The 25,919-nt window shown below is 33.9% G+C and overlaps 1 protein-coding gene across 1 annotated transcript in view; it reads left to right on the top strand.

Annotated features, from left to right (window-relative positions):
* The first annotated feature begins 461 nt into the window (after positions 1 to 461).
* The window catches only part of LOC149770287 (uncharacterized), a 94,642-nt gene continuing 69,184 nt past the window's right edge, over positions 462 to 25,919 (top strand). Inside the window, exons 1-10 of the mRNA XM_089949250.1 lie at positions 462 to 579; positions 1,415 to 1,523; positions 6,945 to 7,204; positions 7,407 to 7,562; positions 8,830 to 9,841; positions 10,227 to 10,371; positions 10,790 to 10,922; positions 14,499 to 14,838; positions 20,096 to 20,244; positions 21,194 to 21,377. Coding sequence (XP_089805376.1) covers positions 462 to 579; positions 1,415 to 1,523; positions 6,945 to 7,204; positions 7,407 to 7,562; positions 8,830 to 9,841; positions 10,227 to 10,371; positions 10,790 to 10,922; positions 14,499 to 14,838; positions 20,096 to 20,244; positions 21,194 to 21,377 — 2,606 coding nt within the window. The remainder of the gene's footprint in view (positions 580 to 1,414; positions 1,524 to 6,944; positions 7,205 to 7,406; positions 7,563 to 8,829; positions 9,842 to 10,226; positions 10,372 to 10,789; positions 10,923 to 14,498; positions 14,839 to 20,095; positions 20,245 to 21,193; positions 21,378 to 25,919) is intronic.

Raw genomic sequence — 25,919 nt, 5'->3', positions numbered from 1 at the left:
TAGAAGTAATCAGTAAAACAAACAACATAGACCCTAGTATGCTAGCACTTTATGTGATGGCAGATCAGGGTCTAAGTTGGTTATAGTTGGGCTCAACTTATATCAGTAAGCAAGTATATATTGTAAATCAGCATTAGATACCCATAAACTCACCTGTTTACACCTGTAATTGTTGTCATCTTTATAACATTATAAAACTATATGGAATGATGGACAGATGAACTTTGAATTAAAACCATTATTTGAATAACAGTAGTTACAGAAGTATATACATGGATGAATTCATGGAGAACCATCCTGCAAACTAGGACATTAACTAAATAGCTTCAACAGTTCATATAGTACCCATGTATAAACTGACCGACATTACACAATCGTTGATGTTTGAGGTGAAGTCTTCATAATGAAATATTTTGAGAAAATTTATTGGAAATTAATCGGTTGAGTGAATTGGGGACATAATGCCAATGCTGTGGATCTGCCTGGGGGACCTGTGGATCTGCCTGGGGGATAAGATGCCTAAAAATGCAACAGCCATAAATGCCTGTAGAGAAAGTGAAGTGAATGTAGACTGTCAGTGTGAGGGGTCAGGTTGACTTAGAGAAGTAAATATGCATATAAGATGTTAACGTAAAAGCATGGGTGGAGGGTGAGACAAATGTTATAGAACTGCAGGCAGTCACTGGGATGGCAGAGAATAAGCAAATAAAATACATACATTCTCAACTTGTATTAATTTAACTGCTGTCTGCTGGGCCTTTGCAGGAAAAACAGCCCACATGTCTAATTGGCTAAGCTACAGTTTATAGAAATGTAGTGCTCATGTGTGATGAAATGGATCTTATTATAGTAAACATTGACATGTCACTGACCATACAGCTTGGAATCTCCTAGCGTACTGGCTTTAATCCATTCATTGTGTAAACATCAATTCCAGTTTATAAACATTTTCAAAAACCCTTTTTTGCTATCATTTTACAAAAGTTCAGGCTATTTTTCATATTACCCCAAGTTAGGAAATATATGTCTCTGTTGTTACTAATTTTAAAAAGCAAAATCTCGGAACCCTTTCTCTACTATTTTACATTTAGTCTTATCAGATGCTTCTTCATCTTTTCTTACAGTTTATTTGCTCCAGTTTACAGGAGTTTATTATTTTCATTATTTCCAAATTATCTTTTCAAAATAGCCAAAAACTTTCCCAATATTGAAAATCTACTTGCTCTCTTGAAAAGTATTTGTTGTATGAAAAAATTGCTATTTTGAAATAAGAACAAGATTTTCATTTTTTAAAAAGAATTTTGGAAGTAATGAAAATAATTGTCTTAATGGAGGTAATACCATACCAGTTATTTGTACATTCTTTGAGTAATTGAATACAGATTTACTAATCCAACATATTTCTATTTTCCAGGTACCAAGACTCCCATTCTCTGTCCCAATGGGACATACACGCAGTTTAACACTACCAAGCTGCAGTCAGCCAGTGATTGTCTCCCTTGTGAAGCAGGAGTTTATTGCAGGTATGTTATTAATGTAGAAAAAATGGGTTGTGTTGGTTCTGGTGGAGACTCAGATTAGAAAAAAAGAGAAGCAAAAATTTGGGCCACCAATTGGATGCTGTCATCTTTTTTAGTATGCCTCTGATTTTGGTCATGGATCTCACAAAATCAGTATTACAAAAATTCTTTTCTTGCTACAAAATGTACTGCATGAACTAAGTTCTTGGTGGTTGATAATCATTTACAGTTTGGTTTCACTGCTCCAAATGTACATTTTTATGTATTATTTGATATTGTCTTGTTAGAACATGTTGATATAATTTGATGTCACATAAAATGGGATTCTTGTATTAATCCCCCTGCGGACTCATGGATGTACTATAGGCCCAATGTGGCAAGAGATAACTGTTGAAGGCAACTTATTTGTCCTGGTTCATGACTTGTGATGATGCTGAGAAGGTTTTGTTTTAGCCTTTTATAGAGTGTGGTTTATATCTGAGAAATTGGACTTTGTATATTTGAGGATTTAATTTCTGTTGACTCTCCAGACCTGCCACTTATCCCCAATTTACTCTGGATCATTCTGGCTTTTTTTAATAAAAAAATCCAAAAATCCTTATTTTCTGAGTTTTTACCCAAATTCATGGTTTTTAAGAATGCCAATTTTTTAAAATATAAATACCTTTTGATTCATGATGACTGCAAAGAGAGCAAAAGTGATGCAGAAATTCAATGAGGAATACTGTGCAACCACTGAATTCAGTCACTGCAAATATCAGCACCATTAAAATGATCAATAGATAAAAATATTTTCTGGGTAGCCTGATCAATTGAAAATTGTAATACCAACCCCAATGACCTTCTGCAAAAAAAATTCTGTTTTAAAAAAGGGGAGGGGGTGTTAATTAGGGAGCATATAGTATATAGTTGCAAAAACTGATCCTGATTTCTTTCTCCAAATCACAATTTCTTTTCCTTTGACATCCTGATTTTCATTCCACTCAAGTAGGCAGGTCTGTATATCATTGTTTTTGCCAGTCTTTCTGGGGGAATCTAAACTTACTTATCATCATTTAGCCAGAATTGTGTTAATGTTTCCTGAAACTCTATACAACCCTATTACAACAAACTCTATACAACCCTAGTACAACAAACTCTATACATACAACCCTAGCACAACAAACTCTATACATACAACCCTAGTACAACAAACTCTATAATACACTAGTACAACACACTCTATACAGCCCTAGTACAACAAACTCTATACATACAACCCTAGTACAACAAACTCTATACAACCCTAGTACAACAAACTCCAAACAACCCTAGTACAACAAACTCTATACATACAACCCTAGTACAACAAACTCTATACCACCCTAGTACAACAAACTCTATACAGCCCTAGTACAACAAACTCTATACATACAACCCTAGTACAACAAACTCTATAGAACCCTAGTACAACAAACTCTATACAACCCATAACAACAAACTCTAAACAACCCTAGTACAACAAACTCTATACCACCCTAGTACAACAAACTCTATACAACCCTAGTACAACAAACTTTATACATACAACCCTAGTACAACAAACTCTATAGAACCCTAGTACAACAAACTCTATAGAACCCTAGTACAACAAACTCTAGAACCCTAGTACAACAAACTCTATACAACCCTAGCACAACAAGCTTTATACAACCCTAGTACAACAAACTCTATACATACAACCCTAGTACAACAAACTCTTGCAGAATTGTCCTTTAGAATATGTAGAGCTTATAGTTGGGTGTCCATAATCCAGCAATCTGATTTGATAAGACAGACAAAGTCTATTTGTGTCACACACTCATGATTAAGCCTGTAGTTTTCAAGTAGAAACATTTGTAAGAATCTAAAGTCAATTTTGCGTTTGTTCTGGAAGACATCACAAAGAACAATTTCTAAAAAGATCAAAATTCCATCTCCTCCTGAGGATGGCAGTTATTTATGGCTAAATCAGGCATCTGGATATGTGAATGGCAGTTATTTATGGTCAAATCAGGCATCTGAATCTTAGACTGGGGAAGAAGGTTGTGATTATTCATCATCTGGGATTGAAACAAAAATTAAATATGCTCACATGTTTCAAGCAAATGGTTTGAGAAATGACCATTCCTTTCAAACAATAATAAAGGATTGATGTTTGCCAAGTAAAACAAGAATACAGTGATCCCCCTCACCAGTGGACACCTCTACAAGGCCAGTTTTCTTCGCACTGACAAGTTTGTGTACAAAAGTACCTGTCATGGGCGGCCATCCCTCTGACTTGGCAAGTGGCCATCATCTTAGACCAAAAATGTGAAATTTATGCCTCACAAATGGCCAAACTTTGTTTTAATACGTGTCCAGAAGCAGTATTTAATTCATACAATAAGATAAGTAATCTGATTATCTCTACCAATGTATGTTTCATGGTGTCAAGTTTTCAATACTGAAGTAAATGTTGACTAAAGTACATTATAACATATACCACTATGGTTATCATTATCTAGGGACACCAACATTTACAGGAAATGGGCTCGACAATGTTGTGATAGCATTTTGGCATTCGAACAGCTATTGAGGTTTTCTCTTTGATCATTATGACTGGACGTAATTGTCAAGATCATTACATGGTCAACATGGGCTAAATATAGATTTTGTGGATTCACACACAAAGAGAAATTATCCTTGAACAAAAAAGGGTACCAGACAAAGACTGAAAATCACATGACAGTACATGTATCACTTCCTTCAAAAACAAGGCATTTCAACTACTCTACAAAATTTTTTGTCGTTATCATTAAATTGCAGTATTGTACAATTAGCAACATGGAAATTAATTTAGAAGAAAAAAACAAAAGTTATTGGACTCAACAACATTAGAGGGAGTTTCAGAGTGCTTGCCGAAAAATTTAAAGATTCAAATAAACAGCACAGTAACTGTTAAGGAGAATATTCTGCAGTAGTGAATATGGAGTAAATTTAAAGATTCCAAATGGCAAGCGATGTTTGTGCCCAGATTTTAAAGATGTTTTGAATGCGCAGGGCCAATTGCATCTTATGCCTAGAAATCAAGAACTATTAATGTATGTTGACTTGAAATACACTTATACTTAAGGAGAACCTTTCAATAAATAATATTACTTTTAAATAAAGATAATAAATGCTTTGAAATTACATGTAGCTTTCTTACTACATATACATATACTTGTCACAAATATAGTCCCCCTCAGGAAAGGCCACCTGTCTTATATGGCCACTTGCCCAGTGTAAAAGGGGTGGCTGTATAAGAGGGAGAGTATTGTAATGTATTCACAACAGGCTGTACAAATTACCAAACTTTTACCATTGAAAGATGAATAACTGACAACTTAGATAATGTTATGTTTGTAAGTAAATGTGTGACATGGTATAATATTATAGAGATATATACTGAGTATTGAGCAATTTTATTAGATTTTTTATTTTAAAAAACTATTTGGCCCCACTGTTTGCAGGTTTGGTTCTCTTTTTTCAGTGAAGGAGTTGTCACTATTTTTGAAAATTTCTAGAAGCAACACTTTATCCCATTTTATGGATACCTCCATATAATGGACACCCGTTCAAAGCAGCCAGATTGGGGATTCTAAATGAAATGCTTCTATAGTGTTTACCTATCTAAAGTGGACAACAGTGGTTTTTGGTAAAGAAAATTGTTTTCGGTCAACAGTTGCTTATAATGGACATGACCTAACACATGCAGATTTGACAGTCTTGGAGCATGATTCAGGTAGATTTGTAAAGTCCAGCTTGTTTTGAAAGTTAACTACTCAGTGGACAATCGCCATTTTTTACATGGTCCCATTACATCCCAGGTTCACTAAGCTTTGATTTCATAACTGATTTGGTCAATAGATTAAAGGTCAAAATTGCTGATGGAAGCATGAAAGATGGTTTTCACACAATAACATTAGTTCTACATCATGGACCTAGCCCATATTTTGTGGATAGTTTGCACTTAGAAAAAAGAAGAAGCCTTTTGGCTTCAGGTTAAATTAAAAACCCCAAAGGTCAAGGTCACTCATACTGAAAGAAGAAAATAGTTTCTGTGCAAAGATGTCAGTTATTTGTATGCAGGACTATTAAGCATGGGGCAAGTACATGATGTGCCATCTTGTCAACATGTTATGTAATACTAAGAGTAACAATTTTATGTAACACTGAAAGCAACAACTTTATATAACACTGAGATTAACAACTTTATGTAATACTGAGAGGAATACCTTTATGTAATACTGAGAAGAAAAACTTTATGCAACACTGAGATTAAAAACTTTATGTAACACTGAGATTAACAACTTTATGTAATACTGAGAGGAACAACTTTATGTAATACTGAGAGGAACACCTTTATGTAATACTGAGAAGAAAAACTTTATGTAACACTTAGATTAAAAACTTTATGTAACACTGAGAATAACAGTTTTATGTAACATTGAGAGTAACAGCTATATTTAACACTGAGAGTAACAACTGTACAAGCTTTGTATGCAGGACTATTAAACATGGGGCAAGTACATGACATGCCATTTTGTTAACATGTTATGTAATACTAAGAGTAACAACTTTATGTAACACTGAGATTAACAGCTTTATGTAACACTGAGAGTAGCAGCATTATGTAACACTGAGATTTAACAACTTTATGTAACACAGAGTAGCAGCATTATGTAACACTGAGATTAACAGCATTATGTAACACAGAGATTAACAGCATTATGTAACACAGAGTAGCAGCATTATGTAACACAGAGATTAACAGCATTATGTAACACTGAGAGTAGCAGCATTATGTAACATTGAGAGTAGCAGCATTATGTAACACTGAGATTAACAGCATTATGTAACACAGAGTAGCAACATTATGTAACACTGAGAGTAGCAACATTATGTAACACTGCGAATAACAATTTTATGTAACAATGAGAGTAACAACTTTATGTAACACTGAGAGTAAAAAAATTTGTAACACTGAGAGTAACAGCTATATTTAACAGAGAGTAACAACTTTACAAGCTTTAAAGCATACCAAGAGTATTTACTCAAAATATAAAGGATACCTGTCTATATAGTACTATGTTGTCATATTCCTTAACTGTCCTTTACTTACAGGTTTTGCAGGACTTAAATTTGTTAATTCAGAAAAGATTCTTGTTTGCCCCACAATTTTTGGTTAGCATCAACCATAAAGTCCATGAAATTTTTTTCTCTCATGTAAATAAAGTATTCCCAATATTTTCTAAAATTTATAGTATTTTCCATAATTTATATGTATGATTTATGTGTAATTTATATGTGTAATGTATATATATGTAATTTATATGTGTAATGTATATATATGTAATTTATATGTGTAATGTATCATTTCAGGGCTGGCCAAATCCAGGCCAACTGTTCTGCAGGATATTTCTGTAAGTCCGGGGCTAAAGGAGACATGCCAACTGTCACTTCCAACTTCAGCACATGTACAACGGGTGATGAGTGTGCAGGTCCATGTCCAACAGGAAATTACTGTCCAGAAGGTGTTACACTGCCCATTCCATGTGAAGACAACACTTACCGGAATTCGACTGGGGCAGCGCAAAAGACTGACTGTACTGCATGTCCACCTGGATATATCTGTGGCCCTGGTAAGTTCATGTGGTTTTCATAGTAATGGTTGCATTAGTAACAGTAACCATAGTGACAGGCAGTAAATATGTATGTAATATTGAATGGAAGTATTGAATAATGAGCAACACATTACATTTGTATGTTGAGAATGCTGCTTTAAACTATCAGTCCTATCATTATCACACAGTACTTTTCATAAATCTATTTGTTGTTTTTCAGGAACAACCACCCCCACCCCATGCAAACCTGGCTACTATTGTGAAGGTGGAAATGGGACAATTCCCTGCCCCAAGAACACCTACAGGCCCACCCCTGGTGCAGCATATGTCTCAGACTGTATTGCTTGTCCATCAGGATATATCTGCAATAGTACAGGTATAGTATTTCCAACCATAATGTCATTGCTGAGTTTCCTGTCAATTCACAGTACTAAACAAAGAAGTACACATTATCAAACTTTATACTAACTTAAGATGTAATACCAATATACTTTAAAACTCACTGACATGGTAGTTAAACAGTAAAATTTTTGGACTTTTTGCTTAGTTTAAGAAAGAAAAAAGAAACAGGGATCATGGTCAAGTTTGAAAATTATTTCATTGTTATATTCATTTTTACTGTAAATTGAGTGAAAAATGTGTATTTTTCATAATCTTATTCTTAGGTGTGTGACCTGCCATCATTGTTCTAAGTGTCCAGACCCTCCAGTTTTAAAGATACAATATTTTCTAAATTTATTTTAAATTTCAATAGTACCTAAAATTTCCAGACACCTTGAACATTTTTTTAAGCTGACGGAAAAAAAGAATTAAAAGTTGGAGTATAGATTAAGGAGCATTTTAAATCTTCTCAAAAACATGTAATTTAATAAAAGACCATTATGTCTTGAAACTGCTTTGATTTCCCGATTCATGGTCTTATCTTTTACTCTCTCAGAGGGCCAGAGACTGACAGGTCTGAAGAGTTTTATTTCATTTTATCTAAACATTTTAAATTTTGTGAACTTGAGTGCAGAGAGGGACATACAAATGTTACTTACAGACAGTACACTAAATATAGTAGGTTGAGGAACTTGAATAGCAACATAGTCCAATTTATCAAACTTACATTGTGGCGTTATTGTCTTCTGTCAGCACATGCATTCCAACTAATTTGGCACAATGTACGACGTGGCTGCATCGAGTCTACAGACAAGATAAACGACATGTATCTTTAAACAAATTTTAAACAATGACAGAAGTTATTTCCATGGTCAATTTTTTTGATGTAAAAGATACACAGATACCAAAATTATTTTGATAATTGTTGAATAGAAATTACAATGCAAGATGTACAAGTTATTTCACCATACTTAATTTGTTTCACATACTGTTATTACATCTAAATATTGTACAAATATCTAGCACAATAATAAAGTTGTAACATAGTCTTTGAAATATTAATCTTATATGATAGTGTAATTTTAGGCAACTATGATTTAGGCAGTTTCCTGATTCAAGCATAATTTGCAATGCATTATTCATAACTAACATTATTCACAGCAGTTGAGGTTGAAGTATATGTAAATTTCATCAAATAATTGGAAAATGATTATGTTAGAAGACATGTACAACATTTGTGAATGACTTTTATCTTTTCCTAGGTTTGACAGATTACACACTATATGCTTGCCCAGTGGGCTACTTCTGTCCAGCAGGACAAGATCCAAAGCTTTGCCCAGCTGGTCGTATGAGGGATACACCTGGAGCAGGAAACTGGACTGATTGCCCACTCTGTCGACCAGGATACTATTGTCCTAATGATACTGTCAACACGCAAGGCATTCCCTGCAAAGAGAAATTCAAATGCCCAGAGGGTGCTTCCGAAGAAATTGACTGCGATTCTGGCTACTATTGCAATGGCACCACTGGAGTTCCACCTATTTGCCCTGCTGGCTACTACTGTCCGAATGCCACAGATATCTTCATACCATGTCAATACCCATACTACTGCCCCAAGGGCAGTAACATGACATTGAAATGTGACCTTGGATACCAGGCAGTAGATCATGCAGGCATACGATATTCTATTAGTGCATCCTGCCGTCTTTGCCCACCAGGTACTTATGGTAATGCCACTGATAGATCAAAATGTGAGACATGTCCTGCAGGGTACTATTGCCCAGCAGGCACTGGGCACGGAGATACAAATCCATGCCCTATTGGTTCATATTGCCCACTTGGATCTGACGAGCCAACACTGTGTAGCCCAGGAAAATATGGCAAGAAAATACGGGCTGAGGGACCTAGTGACTGCTATGATTGTCCAGCAAACTATTACCAGAACCTGTATGGACAGACAGATTGTCGTCCATGCGGAAGTTCATCCTACTCACTTGCAGGCAGTGGGTCCTGTACTTGCACTGGGAAATACAGAAACTTCCAATATTCTGATGGTTATTGTGTATGTCAACATGGCTACATCTATTATGATGAAGTGGATTTTAAGCGATCCGAAGAAAATGGAGGTGAAGATTGTCAGCAGATTGTTGATGACCGCTGTTCCACAGATGAGGCACGGCATGCCAGCACAAGGAAGTGTGTAAATCCAAAAACATATGACTGCTCTGCAGCATGCCCAGATTCATCTGGATCCTTCAACATTGATCTTGGAAGGTTTGTCACTTTTTATATTACCGTTACAAAAGTTACATATTGTAAGAGGCTTAAGTTGGCATCCATCTTTTGTTTGGCTTCAGGGATTTGTTTGTTTTGGTTCTAAATCCATTTTGAATAAGTTGATTTTCATCATATATTGCATACAACAGGGACCATTTAAGGTATTAATTGATTTTATAGCAGGCTTCAGCCTGTCTTCAGAAGTCATTTCTTTGAGCTGACACACAATTTGCCTGATAAAGACAGTTGGCTACTCAATCAGTCAATTCATATCCTGGATGAATTTGTTCCTTTTAATTTTGTTGATTTGGCCAGTTAATCAGACAAAATTAAAAGAAACATTTAAATTTGGGATATCAGTTTTTGTTTTTATAAATTCTAGATGTCAGTGTAGTACTTACATTGATCCAGACACCATATGTAACACAAGCTGCCGGCTTCAAGCACCATCTATAAAGGGACAACTAAAGACAGATGGAACTTTTGAATTGACTGTCACAGACTCCAGTGGAAACTCAGTCAAGAAGGTAAGTCTAATTTTGCTTTCAGGTTTTTACAGCAATTTTGTGTATTTATTTTTTTATCTGGAAAATTCAAAAACCTATCAGTAAAAGGATAAAAAAGAAAATGTATTTTTTTACATAAAATTTTCTTGTTAAAAAACATAATAAATTTGTAATATTAATCATCCTGAACAAGAGAGGAACAATGTACATGTATGTGAAGGATGTTTTTTTTTCTGGAGAAGAGTAACATATATTGACTCTGCTAAAGTTCACTGATTGAAATGATAAAAAACCGACAGCCACATATATCTAAAACCTCCATTTTAAGATTTCTATTCTTTTGTCCTGATTCAGTCATGGCCAGGTACATGTCATTTCAGCATATTAAGTTAAAATATGTATAAAATTAAAGAATTGTGTCATGTGTCCTTATTTGCAGGCTATGGGGAATATGATAGGACCATTAAACAACTATGCTGGCAGCGAGAAGAAATTATTTGTAGCTACAATGTACAATGACAGAATCACATCCTCAATCTTCTCAAGTGTCAGTGACACAGCAGCTATCACAGGTATAGTTGTTGCTTTCAGTGTTACATACAGTTGTTACTCTCAGTGTTACATAATGTTGATACTCTTAGTGTTACATAATGTTGCTACTCTCAGTGTTACATAATGTTGATACTCTTAGTGTTACGTAATGTTGCTACTCTCAGTGTTACATAAAGCTGTTAATCTCAGTGTTACATAATGCTGCTACTCTCACATTGTCTAAGTGATAGAGTGATTGACAGGGTCATGCACCATGGGAATCCATTGCATTGCCAAAGTGGCTGAGTGATTGATAGGGCCATGCACCATGGGAATCCATTGCATTGCCAAAGTGGCTGAGTGATTGATAGGGCCATGCACCATGGGAATCCATTGTATTGCCAAAGTGGCTGAGTGATTGACAGGGCCATGCACCATGGGAATCCATTGCATTGCCAAAGTAGTAAAGTTATTGACAGGGCCATGTATCATGGGAATCCATTACCCACATTGTCAGGTAATAAAGTGATTGACAGGGCCGTTGGAATTGCAAACAGACTTTACATTGGTACCAGACTCCTTCATGATATAAGAGTGTGAATTTACCAGTTTCCTGACTATGAATGGGACCCAAACTGTTTCAGAGGTCTTTTTAAATTTCATTTATTTAATCCCTGTCTCCTTTCAACTTCCCTTTCCAAGATGGACATGCCATCTGATCAGGAAAATGTGTAAATTTTACAGAAGGAGATTTGGTCTGTACTTAGCTAGCAGGTGATTGAGATCATTAGAAAGCTGAACTCACTGGGTTTTTACTCCAGGCTGTTTCAAGTACCATGGCCAATGGTAATCTCAGACTAGTTATTGACATAAACCATTTAACAAATGCTTAGTTGTGCCAAGATTAAAAGTGGAGATGGCAAGACAAGTCAGGTAAAAAGGACTAATTTTAAGTCAGTTTAACATTTGCTGATTCATACATTCACATAGTTACAATTTGTGTATATGACCCATATCTATGGATATGTTATAATGTTTGCAGGTAAGTTCTTTTTGTTTTATATCAAAATTGCATCTGTATTTTTTTTTCCATTTATTTCAGGAATGGAATAGATGATAATTATGAAAAATATATTCTTAATTTTGAGGGGAAGATGATTATGTCATTATTACTGAATTCATACCCTGCTATCCTGTATGAATTTGACGAATATGACTGGACATTATAATTATAGGATTAATTATGTCCATTGTTAGTTACAACTTAAAAAATCATTAGTTTATTCTGTTAAATATGCTAAATGAATAATTTCAAAGATAGGAAGACAAAATAATCAATTGCACAGTGATTGTAATGCATATCAAATTTAGGTTGCAGATATGAACACATATTGCATGGATACAACTTTTACTGCAGTTGTATATGAGTTGTGCTAGTCAAATTCTGCATTTAATTTATCATTTATTATACATTTCAAAGATAGGAGTCATATTTGCAAAACTAATGTCATATCCATGGATTTGACTCATATACTTAACATAGTTATAACCCTGTCACATCCCTATGGACATATCCTTGTACAAGTTCCTTTTGCGTGGTATCTAAACCAACAATTTACCAATTTTGCATTCCTCCATTCAGCCTTAAGTCGTTAGGTCTTTAAATTCATGTTTTGAGACAGTAACAAAATCCATGAAAATTGGTACTCCAGGTAAATTAGTGATTTTACAGTATTTCATGCATTTTATCTTTTTTTATTTTCTCCATTGAATACATTCCCAGATCAGATTAATGCTGGAAAATTAAGCTGCACCATCTCCATCTCTTCTTTCTCATTCATCTGGCCTTACAGTGAATTAGCAGAAGTTACAGTTCACCACATCCCAGCACTTTGCCCATCTGGGTATGAAATGTTTGATCCATTTCAACCTCATTCATTCCCCAACGATACATGTTGAATCCATTTCAACCTCATTCATTTCCCACCAATATATGTTGAATCCATTTGAACTTCATTCATTTCCCACCGATACATGTTGAAGCCATTTCAGCCTCATTCATTTCCCACTGATACATGTTAAATCCATTTCAGCTTCATTCATTTCCCACTGATACATGTTGAATCCATTTCAACCTTATTCATTTCCCACAGATACATGTTGAATCCATTTGAACCTCACTCATTTCCCACTGATACATGTTGAATCCATTTCACCTCATTCATTTCCCACCGATACATGTTGAATCCATTTGAACCTCATTCATTTCCCACTGATACATGTTGAATCCATTTCAACCTCATTCATTTCCCACCGATATGTGTTAAATCCATTTCAACCTCATTCATTTCCCACCGATACATGTTGAATCCATTTCAACCTCATTCATTTCCCACCGATACATGTTGAATCCATTTCAACCTCATTCATTTCCCACCAATATGTGTTAAATCCATTTCAACCTCATTCATTTCCCACCAATACATGTTGAATCCATTTCAACCTCATTCATTTCATACCTATACATGTTGAATCCAGTTCAGCCTCATTAATTTCCCACCAATACATGTTGAATCCATTTCAACCTCATTCATTCCCCACCGATATGTGTTGAATATATTGAGCCCACAGAATGGATTTTCCTGAGCTTGCTTAATGGGTCAGTGTACTTGATGCAACTCCTTAGCTTGCTTAATGGGCAGTGTACTTGATGCAACTCCTTAGCTTGCTTAATGGGGCAGTGTACTTGATCCTTCTTGGCCACCTTTGGAGATTATCATAAATTTTCAACGGTACTCCTTTTCCAGTCAGGTTATCAAGTTATGATCTTGACTGAAATAAGACAGTTCATGCAGTCTCTGACAAGACAAACAATGGATTACTGCAGGAATTACTCCAGAAAAACCCTAGCTAGCAATTATGGTCAGTACAGACATATGATATGATTGGGGAACCCACTTATTGTCCCTTGCCATTACGTTTATTGGTTACTTGCTAGAGACTGAAGGAGAGAGCACTTCATATCAGTTTTCTGGAAATGAGAGTTAGTGGTAAACACTTTTCATTTCTAGAAGTGTCAAGTTTGCTGAAGGGTAATTCTCGTAATGTTGGATCAATCTCAATTGATGACTAACCACCTGTAACAGGAGGATCACATCTTTTGACCAGTATGTTCTGCTATTGGATTTTCTGTGCTGGTACTCACAACTCAAGATTTTGTTCTGAATAAAGCCTATTTATGGCAGGATCAGAGTCCTAGTAGATTAATTGTAAAGAATAGTCCAGACTCTCATGCTGAGTTGTCCATTCATCTATTGATGTTATGTCAAACTTATGACAACATTTTCATATTTCTGGAAGAGCTGGAATTGAGTTTTTTTAAATTACTTTAACTTTTCTTTTATATATCTTTTAAAGTATTTAATGTCAGCACTTTTTATTTTCATGTTGGGGTTGAATTTTTTTGAAAAATTTTGCAAGTTTTATCTTCACATTTTAACAAATTTTGCAAGTGCTATGATGCAGCCATCAAACCGTATGCATAGAACCATTACAGGTTTAGAACTTCTTTCCTTCTTGATGCAAACAAATAATCCCTTACATTTCTTTCTTTTTAGAATCTCCACAGAACCTAGTTTCTTCTGGAGGATCATCTGGTCGAAGACGTCTCCTAGCAACGTCTGTCCCATCTAATGAGGTTCCCAACCCTGTTGTCTGTGTTGAAGCCAATGACATGTTCATATTCAAAGTGTGGATGAACACCACTGACAGAGCATCAAGTCATTACCCAGTTTACCAGAAGGATCACCTATTCAACACCAATCCGAACTTTGACTATGGGGCGTTCACTTCTCTTGCAGACCTAATCCTCAACACAAATGCCAACATCTCATCTTTCGCTTACGTTTTTACAGATGGTGGAAACTATGTATTTGCTGATGCACAGGATTCTAATATGTGAGTTACAAGCCATCCTTGCATTTTGTCAGGCCCACAGGATTTTAATATGTTACACTTTTTGTCATGCCTACATTTGAATATTACAGCTATCATTTAGACAACTGTAGTGATGTCATAGTCATCATTATTCACAACATCACGTATATTTATCTTTGGTTTTTTTGAAGTTCGTAAATGTGAAAATTGAAATAGTTGTTTGCAGGAAGACATACTGCTTCACACAGTAATAATAATGTTGATGATATAGTAATAATAACATAATAAAATAGTATTAATAATAATTCTGTATTTTAAGAGTGTGGCTCAATTAGTGCATAATGAATTTCCTTTGTATTATTCAACAAATAAATCTAAAGAAACAGTCTACAGCATTGATATAACAACAGATATCAAATACAATATAGGAATACCACCACTAGTAGTATGATACTGACAAATATAATTATGGGACATCAAATAGTATATAGGAATACAATCACTAGTAATATGATACTGACCTATAAATATGGGACATCAAATACAATATACGAATGCCACACTAGTAGTATGATATAGAGAAATATAATTATGGGACATCAAATCATTACAATGTGAGTTAAAAAAAGGAAATAACATTCAACATTTTTAGCATTGTAAGAGCAATTGAAACACTAATGGTAGGAAGTTATATGATTTGGGAGGAAGAAAGGTTCACCCTCTTTGTTTAAATTTAAAGATATTTCCTTTTAAAACTGTCTGTCAAGCTAGCCATTCTGGCATTATGTGGAAGTGATTTCGTTATCTTGGCATCTGGAAACTGTATTGGAAATTCTTCGTATGTGAACCAGGAATCGTAAGAATACCCTCTCTGGTTAAAAGTAATGAATACTGTTAGTTTGTTGAATTAGTTTGCAATAATTCAGTCATATAAGAAGGCATGTCCCCATTTTTGATTTGTAAGTCCATTTTTCCATCTATTTCTTGCAACTCTGATTGCTTAAACAGAGTTGCTGTTGTTGTAAAATGAGGCATCTGGGATAATACAGGCAGTATACGTTTTCATTTTGTATTTTCCATGTAAATGTCTTTTACATTTGTTTCCACAAAAAGTTGTACACTCATTGATAGGCAACATGCAGACATTATAGTAAAGTATTCTGGTCTCACTTTCAGATATCTTTAACCCTGTGTAATAAGACCAACTTTTGTTGTGAGAGCTATACTAATGTAGTTGACATGCTGTTCCTAATTTCAAAATATTGTCAACATCCACACCAAGAAGTTTCTCATCAATACCATGCAGTCCTTGTTCTACTTATCAGCACTGACTAGTGTCAGATATTTTACATAAAAGACACAATCTTTAGATGGACATAGGATCAAGATTTTGCTGGACATAATGCCAAGTGACCATATGATGTGGTCCATCCACTATACATTGTTAATTGTGTATTATCCACTCACATTTGTTTTTCAACTTCTCAAAATCAGTTGACTGGTACGTACATACTTTTGCAGGGACCAGTCTGGCAACAAACCTTTCAGAATCATTGAATGTATGCCAATCCATCATCCAGTGTGTTTATTTTTTAGTATCATCGACTGTATGCCAATCCATCATCCAGTGTGTTTATTTTTAGTATCATTGAATGTATGCCAATCCATCATCCAGTGTGTTTATTTTCAGTATCATTGAATGTATGCCAATCCATCATCCAGTGTGTTTATTTTCAGTATCATTGAATGTATGCCAATCCATCATCCAGTGTGTTTATTTTCAGTATCATTGAATGTATGCCAATCCATCATCCAGTGTGTTTACTTTTAGTATCATTGAATGAATGCCAATCCATCATCCAGTGTGTTTATTTTCAGTATCATTGAATGTATGCCAATCCATCATCCAGTGTGTTTACTTTTAGTATCATTGAATGGATGCCAATCCATCATCCAGTGTGTTTATTTTCAGTATCATTGAATGTATGCCAATCCATCATCCAGTGTGTTTATTTTCAGTATCATTGAATGTATGCCAATCCATCATCCAGTGTGTTTACTTTTAGTATCATTGAATGAATGCCAATCCATCATCCAGTGTGTTTATTTTCAGTATCATTGAATGTATGCCAATCCATCATCCAGTGTGTTTACTTTTAGTATCATTGAATGAATGCCAATCCATCATCCAGTGTGTTTATTTTCAGTATCATTGACTGTATGCCAATCCATCGTCCAGTGTGTTTATTTTCAGTATCATTGAATGTATGCCAATCCATCATCCAGTGTGTTTATTTTCAGTATCATTGACTGTATGCCAATCCATCATCCAGTGTGTTTATTTTTAGTATCATTGAATGTATGCCAATCCATCATCCAGTGTGTTTATTTTCAGTATCATTGAATGAATGCCAATCCATCATCCAGTGTGTTTATTTTCAGTATCACTGAATGAAGCCAATCCATCATCCAGTGTGTTTATTTTCAGAATCATTGACTGTATGCCAATCCATCATCCAGTGTGTTTATTTTCAGTATCATTGAATGATTACCAATCCATCATCCAGTGTGTTTATTTTCAGTATCATTGACTGTATGCCAATCCATCATCCAGTGTGTTTATTTTCAGTATCATTGACTGTATGCCAATCCATCATCCAGTGTGTTTATTTTCAGAATCATTAACTGTATGCCAATCCATCATCCAGTGTGTTTATTTTCAGTATCATTGAATGATTACCAATCCATCATCCAGTGTGTTTATTTTCAGTATCATTGAATGAATGCCAATCCATCATCAGGTGTGTTTATTTTCAGTATCATTGACTGTATGCCAATCCATCATCCAGTGTGTTTATTTTCAGTATCATTGACTGTATACCAATCCATCATCCAGTGTGTTTATTTTCAGAATCATTAAATGAATGCCAATCCATTATCCAGTGTGTTTATTTTCAGTATCATTGAATGAATGCCAATCCATCATCAAGTGTGTTTATTTTCAGTATCATTGACTGTATGCCAATCCATCATCTAGTGTGTTTATTTTCAGAATCATTGAATGTATGCCAATCCATCATCCAGTGTGTTTATTTTCAGAATCATTGAATGTATGCCAATCCATCATCCAGTGTGTTTATTTTCAGAATCATTGAATGTATGCCAATCCATCATCCAGTGTGTTTATTTTCAGAATCATTGAATGTATGCCAATCCATCATCCAGTGTGTTTTTTTCAGAATCATTGAATGAATGCCAATCCATCATCCAGTGTGTTTATTTTCAGAATCATTGAATGAATGCCAATCCATCATCCAGTGTGTTTATTTTCAGAATCATTGAATGTATGCCAATCCATCATCCAGTGTGTTTATTTTCAGTATCATTGAATGAATGCCAATCCATCATCCAGTGTGTTTATTTTCAGAATCATTGAATGAATGCCAATCCATCATCCAGTGTGTTTATTTTCAGAATCATTGAATGTATGCCAATCCATCATCCAGTGTGTTTATTTTTGGTATCATTGAATGTATGCCAATCCATCATCCAGTGTGTTTATTTTCAGTATCATCGAATGTATGCCAATCCATCATCCAGTGTGTTTATTTTTTAGTATCATCGACTGTATGCCAATCCATCATCCAGTGTGTTTATTTTTAGTATCATTGAATGTATGCCAATCCATCATCCAGTGTGTTTATTTTCAGTATCATCGAATGTATGCCAATCCATCATCCAGTGTGTTTATTTTCAGTATCATCGAATGTATGCCAATCCATCATCCAGTGTATTTATTTTTAGTATCATTGACTGTATGCCAATCCATCATCCAGTGTTTATTTTCAGAATCATTGAATGTATGCCAATCCATCATGAAGCGTGGTCATTTTCAGAATCATTGAATTTATGCCAAGCCATCATTCAGTGTGGTAATTTTCAGAATCATTGAATGTATGCGAATCCATCATCCAGTATGGTCATTTTTACTAACAATAAAAACCTCCAACAACTTCTCCAAAAAGGCTTGCTGAATTTGACAGAAGTTGACATCCAGGCATGAAGGTCTTTAAAAATCATCCAGTTACTAAAAATAGGAAAACTTGTTTTAAGTACTTGTTCTAAAAATCTGCTCAGCATAATTTGATCAAATTTGACAGGAAAATCCTGCTATAAGTTTTTTTAAAATTTTATCTTAAATCTGATCAACACAGTTGGACCAGTTTTGGCAGATTATCCTTGGATTAGGGATTTTCAGTTTGTTTTACTAATTATGCTTTTGCACCATCAAATGTGACCACTATTACCAAAAGTAGAAAAATCTGAAAACAACATCTCAAGAACTGCTCTTAAGAATTTGCTCATATTTTGACAGAAATACCTTAGAGAGCTTTTGGTTTTGCTCTAATGTTGATAATATGCCATTAAATATAGCCACCATTAGTAAATAAAAAATAGAAAACCCATAAGCAGTATTTTAGAAACTGCAAAATAGAATTTAAACACTTTTAAAACAAAGCATCCTGGCATGGATGACTTTCATGTTTATACAAATGATGCCAATCTGTCATCAAATATGGCCACCATTATGAAAAGTAAACTTTTAAATGATATATTCTCAATAAATGCTTGAGAGAAATTTTCCTAATTTGATAGCATCCTGGATGTCAATCAATCATTAAGGTCTTTCCTCTTACCAAAATGTATATCTTTAAAGATAATACCATCAGAAAAACTTCTCAACAGAATTTAGAACATTCAGGAGAGCCTCCTGGCACAAAAGCCTTTTTATGTAAAATAATGTCTGTCTGCTGTCAAATGTGGCTGCAGTTATCTTTCTGTGTAGGCATTATATAGTCACTACTGCACTGAGATTCTGTAAAAATCTGTAGAAGATAGGATCACATCCCCATTCCATGATTTTAAGTACCAATGAAAATGAAATTTCTTGCAAAACTGTGAAAATTTATGTCCACATAAATAGATGAATTCACAGTATTTCTGTTCACAAAATATGTAATATGTGCTGTCAGTGTTAATCTGTGCTGATGATTTTAATTGGTGCTGAATTAATCTGTCAGTGTTAATCTGTGCTGATAATTTTAATTGGTGCTGAACTAATCTGTTAGTGTTAATCTGAGCCAGCATCATTAATCTGAAACTGTAATCTTTGCTGACAGTGTTAATCTAAACCAACAGTGTTAATCTCTGCTGAAAATTCTAACCAGTGTTGACTGTTAATCTGTGCTGAAAGTTTTGTTTTATTAATAACTTTCAGTGAGATGTTGATCCGTGTCATGTCATCGGGGAGCACATGCGATAGCAGTGTCTCACAAGTTCAGTCCCAGACAGTTAGCAGTCTTTACTCAATGGGATTTAACAAGAGCAGTGTCTCTAATCAGGCCCCTGACTGGGGACTCATCATTGGTGAGTTTTGTTTTATAATGTGTATTATGTTTAATAGCACTTTATATAGAGTTGAGATTGGGGGGTGGTACCCTTGTCTGTAAGCATTTGCATACATATATATCTATTTCTATATGCATACATATATGTCTATTTCTACATACATACATACATGTCTATTTCTAAATGCATACATATATGCCTATTTCTACATGCATACATATATGTCTATTTCTACATGCATACACATGTCTGTCTCTACATGATTACATGTATGTCTATTTCTGCATGCATACATATATGTCTATTTCTACATGCATAAATATGTTTATTTCTACATGCATACATATATGTTTATTTCTACATGCATATATATGTCTATTTCTACATGCATACATATATGTCTATTTCTACATGCATACATATGTATATTTCTGCACACATGTATGTCTATTTCTATATGTGTGCATGCATGCTATTGTTCTGTTTGAATTAATATTTAAATTTGTCCACAGAATAATGTCAGTAAAATACAAGTTGAGTTCATTTTTTTAAACTCACGAATATTGACATGTTATGCCCCTGTCAAAATTTTAACATAGAGAGACCCATTTTCCATTTCTCTGCACTTGCAAAAACTCCTGATTAATTTAAATCAAATCTGTTGCATAGGTTTATATCAATGTTATCTAGATCAGAAACAACTTTAAACTTTTTACAGCAATGTTTAGTGGATTGCTGTACTTTGCAGCCTATGCACCAAGAGACACACCTCTCTGTGCCTTAGCAACAAGAGATACACCTCTGTTTGCCTTATATTTCTGTACATTATTATTTGTCATTGCTGGCAGTAACTGAACAGTTTTAATATTAAACTTGGTGAGAATTTGTGCCGAAAAACCTGTAATACATTTAGCAAATTATGAGTTTGGTAAAATAAGATAATTGCAGTATTTTCTTTTCTTTCCAGGATTGATCGCTTTCTGTGGAGCTCTTGTCTTGCTCTTAGTGGTTGCTGTCATTGTCTGGAAGCCGCACGAGTCTGGTGTGTATCCCATGAAACACTGGAAACCTCAATTCCGTAGCCTTGGGTCACCACCACCAGTTCCAAGCTACATGAGATATGACTCTGACCACTGGCCAGCCAAGCCCCTGTAAGTTTGACTTCTGTCCCAGACATGTTATCAGATAATGAGAAATACACAATACTTCTGCATTAGCAATAGTTTTATCTGAAACATTGTCAATCATTTTAAGATTTGTGTTAAACTTTGGTATTAAAATTGTTTGAAAGTTGTATATACATTGTAGCATAGTTGGTACTAGAGTGAGTATTCCATGAAACCCTTTTTTATTATTGTTTTCATTAATGTTGTTATTGTTAATATTGTAATTTATTGTTTTTATTGGTTATTGTTTTTATTATTGCTGTAGTTGTATTACTATTATTACTGTAATTATTAATATATAATTACCCACCTAGAGAAATAAGGTATTGGACTACTTCTAAGACAATATATGATGAATGTTTTTTTATAGTGCACAAAAGTTGAGGATCAGTATCAAAGTTAGTTCATTTCAGATATGTACTACAGTGATTTATATCAAAGTTAGTTCATTTCAGATATGTACTACAGTGATTTATATCAAAGTTAGTTCATTTCAGATATGTACTACAGTGATTTATATCAAAGTTATTTCATTTCAGATATGTACTACAGTGATTTATATCAAAGTTAGTTCATTTCAGATATGTACTACAGTGATTTATATTTATATGAAGATATGGACTTGAGAAGAATTTGTAATCCCATGAAGAAAAAAAAAATTCTCCCCAGAATCATACTAATTAGAGTTACGATTTACCTTCATCTGAATAATAAAAATACATAACCATGCGCTACGTTCATATCAATGATATAACTACATAAACATGAGTTACCATCATATCAGTGATATAACTACAAAAACATGAAATACCTTCATATGAATGATATAAATACATACATGAGTTACCTTCATATGAATGATATAAATACATACACACGAGTTACCTTCATAAGAATGATATAAATACATACATGAGTTACCTTCATATGAATGATATAAATACATACACGAGTTACCTTCATATGAATGATATAAATACATACATGAGTTACCTTCATATGAATGATATAAATACACATTAGTTACCTTCATATGAATGATATAAATACATACATGAGTTACCTTCATATGAATGATATAAATACATACACGAGTTACCTTCATATGAATGATATAAATACATACATGAGTTACCTTCATATGAATGATATAAATACATACATGAGTTACCTTCATATGAATGATATAAATACATGAGTTACCTTCATATGAATGATATAAATACACATGAGTTACCTTCATAAGAATGATATAAATACACATTAGTTACCTTCATATGAATGATATAAATACACATTAGTTACCTTCATATGAATGATATAAATACATACATGAGTTACCTTCATATGAATGATATAAATACACACGAGTTACCTTCATATGAATGATATAAATACATACATGAGTTACCTTCATATGAATGATATAAATACATACATGAGTCACCTTCATAGGAATGATATAAATACACACGAGTTACCTTCATATGAATGATATAAATACATACATGAGTTACCTTCATATGAATGATATAAATACATACATGAGTCACCTTCATAGGAATGATATAAATACACACGAGTTACCTTCATATGAATGATATAAATACATACGTGAGTTACCTTCATAGGAATGATATAAATACATACACATGAGTTACCTTCATATGAATGATATAAATACACACGAGTTATCTTCATAAGAATGATATAAATACACATTAGTTACCTTCATATGAATGATATAAATACATACATGAGTTACCTTCATATGAATGATATAAATACACACAAGTTACCTTCATATGAATGATATAAGTACATAAATCTATGAGTTTAGTTAAAATCTTAGTGAAAAACAATCAAAAGTGTAACTAACTGATATATTAGAGAAGTATCACACAGTTACAGACATCGTGCTGACATTATAGTTGATACAGTTAAAGACATCGTGCTGACATTATAGCTGATATAGATACCGACAGCTTGCTGACATTATAGCTGATACAGTTAAAGACATCATGCTGACATTATAGCTGATATAGATACAGACAGCTTGCTGACATTATAGCTGATACAGTTAAAGACATCATGCTGACATTATAGCTGATATAGATACAGACATCTTGCTGACATTTTAGCTGATACAGTTACAGACATCGTGCTGACATTATAGCTGATACAGTTACAGACATCGTGCTGACATTATAGCTGATACAGTTAAAGACATCATGCTGACATTATAGCTTATACAGTTACAGACATCGTGCTGACATTATAGTTGATACAGTTACAGACATCGTGCTGACATTATAGCAGATACAGATACAGACATCATGCAGACATATAGCTGATACTGTTACAGACATCATGCTGACTTTATAGCTGATACAGTTGCAGACATCATGCTGACATTATAGCTGATACAGATACAGACATCTTGCTGACATTTTAGCTGATACAGTTACAGACATCATGCTGACATTATAGCTGATACTGTTACAGACATCATGCTGACATTATAGCTGATACAGTTACAGACATCATGCTGACTTTATAGCTGATACAGTTGCAGACATCATGCTGACATTATAGCTGATACAGTTACAGACATCTTGCTGACATTTTAGCTGATACAGTTACAGACATCATGCTGACATTATAGCTGATACTGTTACAGACATCATGCTGACATTATAGATGATACAGTTACAGACATCGTGCTGACATTATAGTTGATACAGTTACAGACATCGTGCTGACATTATAGCAGATACAGTTACAGACATCATGCTGACATTATAGCTGATACAGTTACAGACATCATGCTGACATTATAGATGATACAGTTACAGACATCGTCCTGACATTATAGATGATACAGTTACAGACATCATGCTGACATTATAGATGATACAGTTACAGACATCGTCCTGACATTATAGATGATACAGTTACAGACATCATGCTGACATTATAGATGATACTGTTACAGACATCATGCTGACATTATAGCTGATACAGTTACAGACATCATGCTGACATTATAGCTGATACTGTTACAGACATCGTGCTGACATTTTAGCTGATACAGTTAAAGACATCATGCTGAGATTATAGAGACTATCCATAAAAAGTGTTGATATTGAAGCCAACGATTTACTAGCTACACTATTAGTATAATTGGGAAAAAGCAGTGAATATAAAACACACTTCAACAAATAATGAACTTGAGAAAATTATTTAAAGTTCAGATAGAAAACAAGTGCACTCCTGAGAAATCATAGGATGATTCGCAGCCTAAAAAAGAAATACATATAATTAACACATTCATATATGTTAGTAAATCACTAAAACATGCCATTTTTTGTGTGTATTTTTTCGATTCAAATTTTTTTTGAGAGTTGGGTTTGGCTAAAATATGTTTCAGAACATTAAATTTGACCACCACATTGGCATTCGGGCCATGTTTCAAATATGAATAAAGTGTCATAAATATATAGACAAACCTAGATATGTGTTTTGTCCAGAGTGGGCAGAAAGAACAAGTTTTGATGTAATGTAGGAATAGGTTGATGTCTTCAGGCTTAGAGATGTTCCTATACTATATCAAACAAATTCTTTCCCTGACTTGGAACAAAACACTTGTGTTTTTGTAATTTTTGCATATCTCCTGTTTAGTCACAACAGTCCTTTCAATTTTTGGAATATATACATTTAAAGATATGAATTAGGCATTTAGCAATTTATGAAAGCTGTTGTACAGCCTCTGAAAAATCCCATATAGATGTACATAACTGGGGCTAGGCCTAAATATATAATGTGCAGTTATGTCATCTGTCTTTCTGTCTGCATTGTTGAGATGGTGATTCACTCTTTAGCTTTGAATGCATTTAGAATAGAATGACCATATAATTTTTAATTGAGGTTTATATGTAGTGTGTTATTATGTTAGCAGTGAATGACCATATAATTTTTAATTGAGGTTTATATGTAGTGTGTTATTATGTTAGCAATGAATGACCATATAATTTTTAATTGAGGTTTATATGTAGTGTGTTATTATGTTAGCAATGAATGACCATATAATTTTTAATTGAGGTTTATATGTAGTGTGTTATTATGTTAGCAATGATAACACTTAATCAGGACATTTATTTTCAGCCAAAAACCAAACCATAATTCACACATATCATTAGTAATCAACTCAGTAAACAAAAGGATTAATAAATGTATCAACTTGGTAAACAAAAGGATTAATAAATGTATCAACTCAGTAAACAAAAGGATTAATAAATGTATCAACTCTGTAAACAAAAGGATTAATAAATGTATCAACTTGGTATTAATAAATGTATCAACTCAGTAAACAAAAGGATTAATAAATGTATCAACTTGGTAAACAAAAGGATTAATAAATGTATCAACTCAGTAAACAAAAGGATTAACAAATGTATCAACTTGGTAAACAAAAGGATTAATAAATGTATCAACTCAGTAAACAAAAGGATTAACAAATGTATCAAC

Source organism: Sinohyriopsis cumingii, unplaced genomic scaffold (assembly GCF_028554795.1).
Source record: "Sinohyriopsis cumingii isolate HCF-2022 unplaced genomic scaffold, ASM2855479v2 utg002481l, whole genome shotgun sequence".
In the NCBI taxonomy this organism is placed as follows: domain Eukaryota; kingdom Metazoa; phylum Mollusca; class Bivalvia; order Unionida; family Unionidae; genus Sinohyriopsis; species Sinohyriopsis cumingii.
This window is presented reverse-complemented; position numbering and strand designations above follow the sequence as displayed.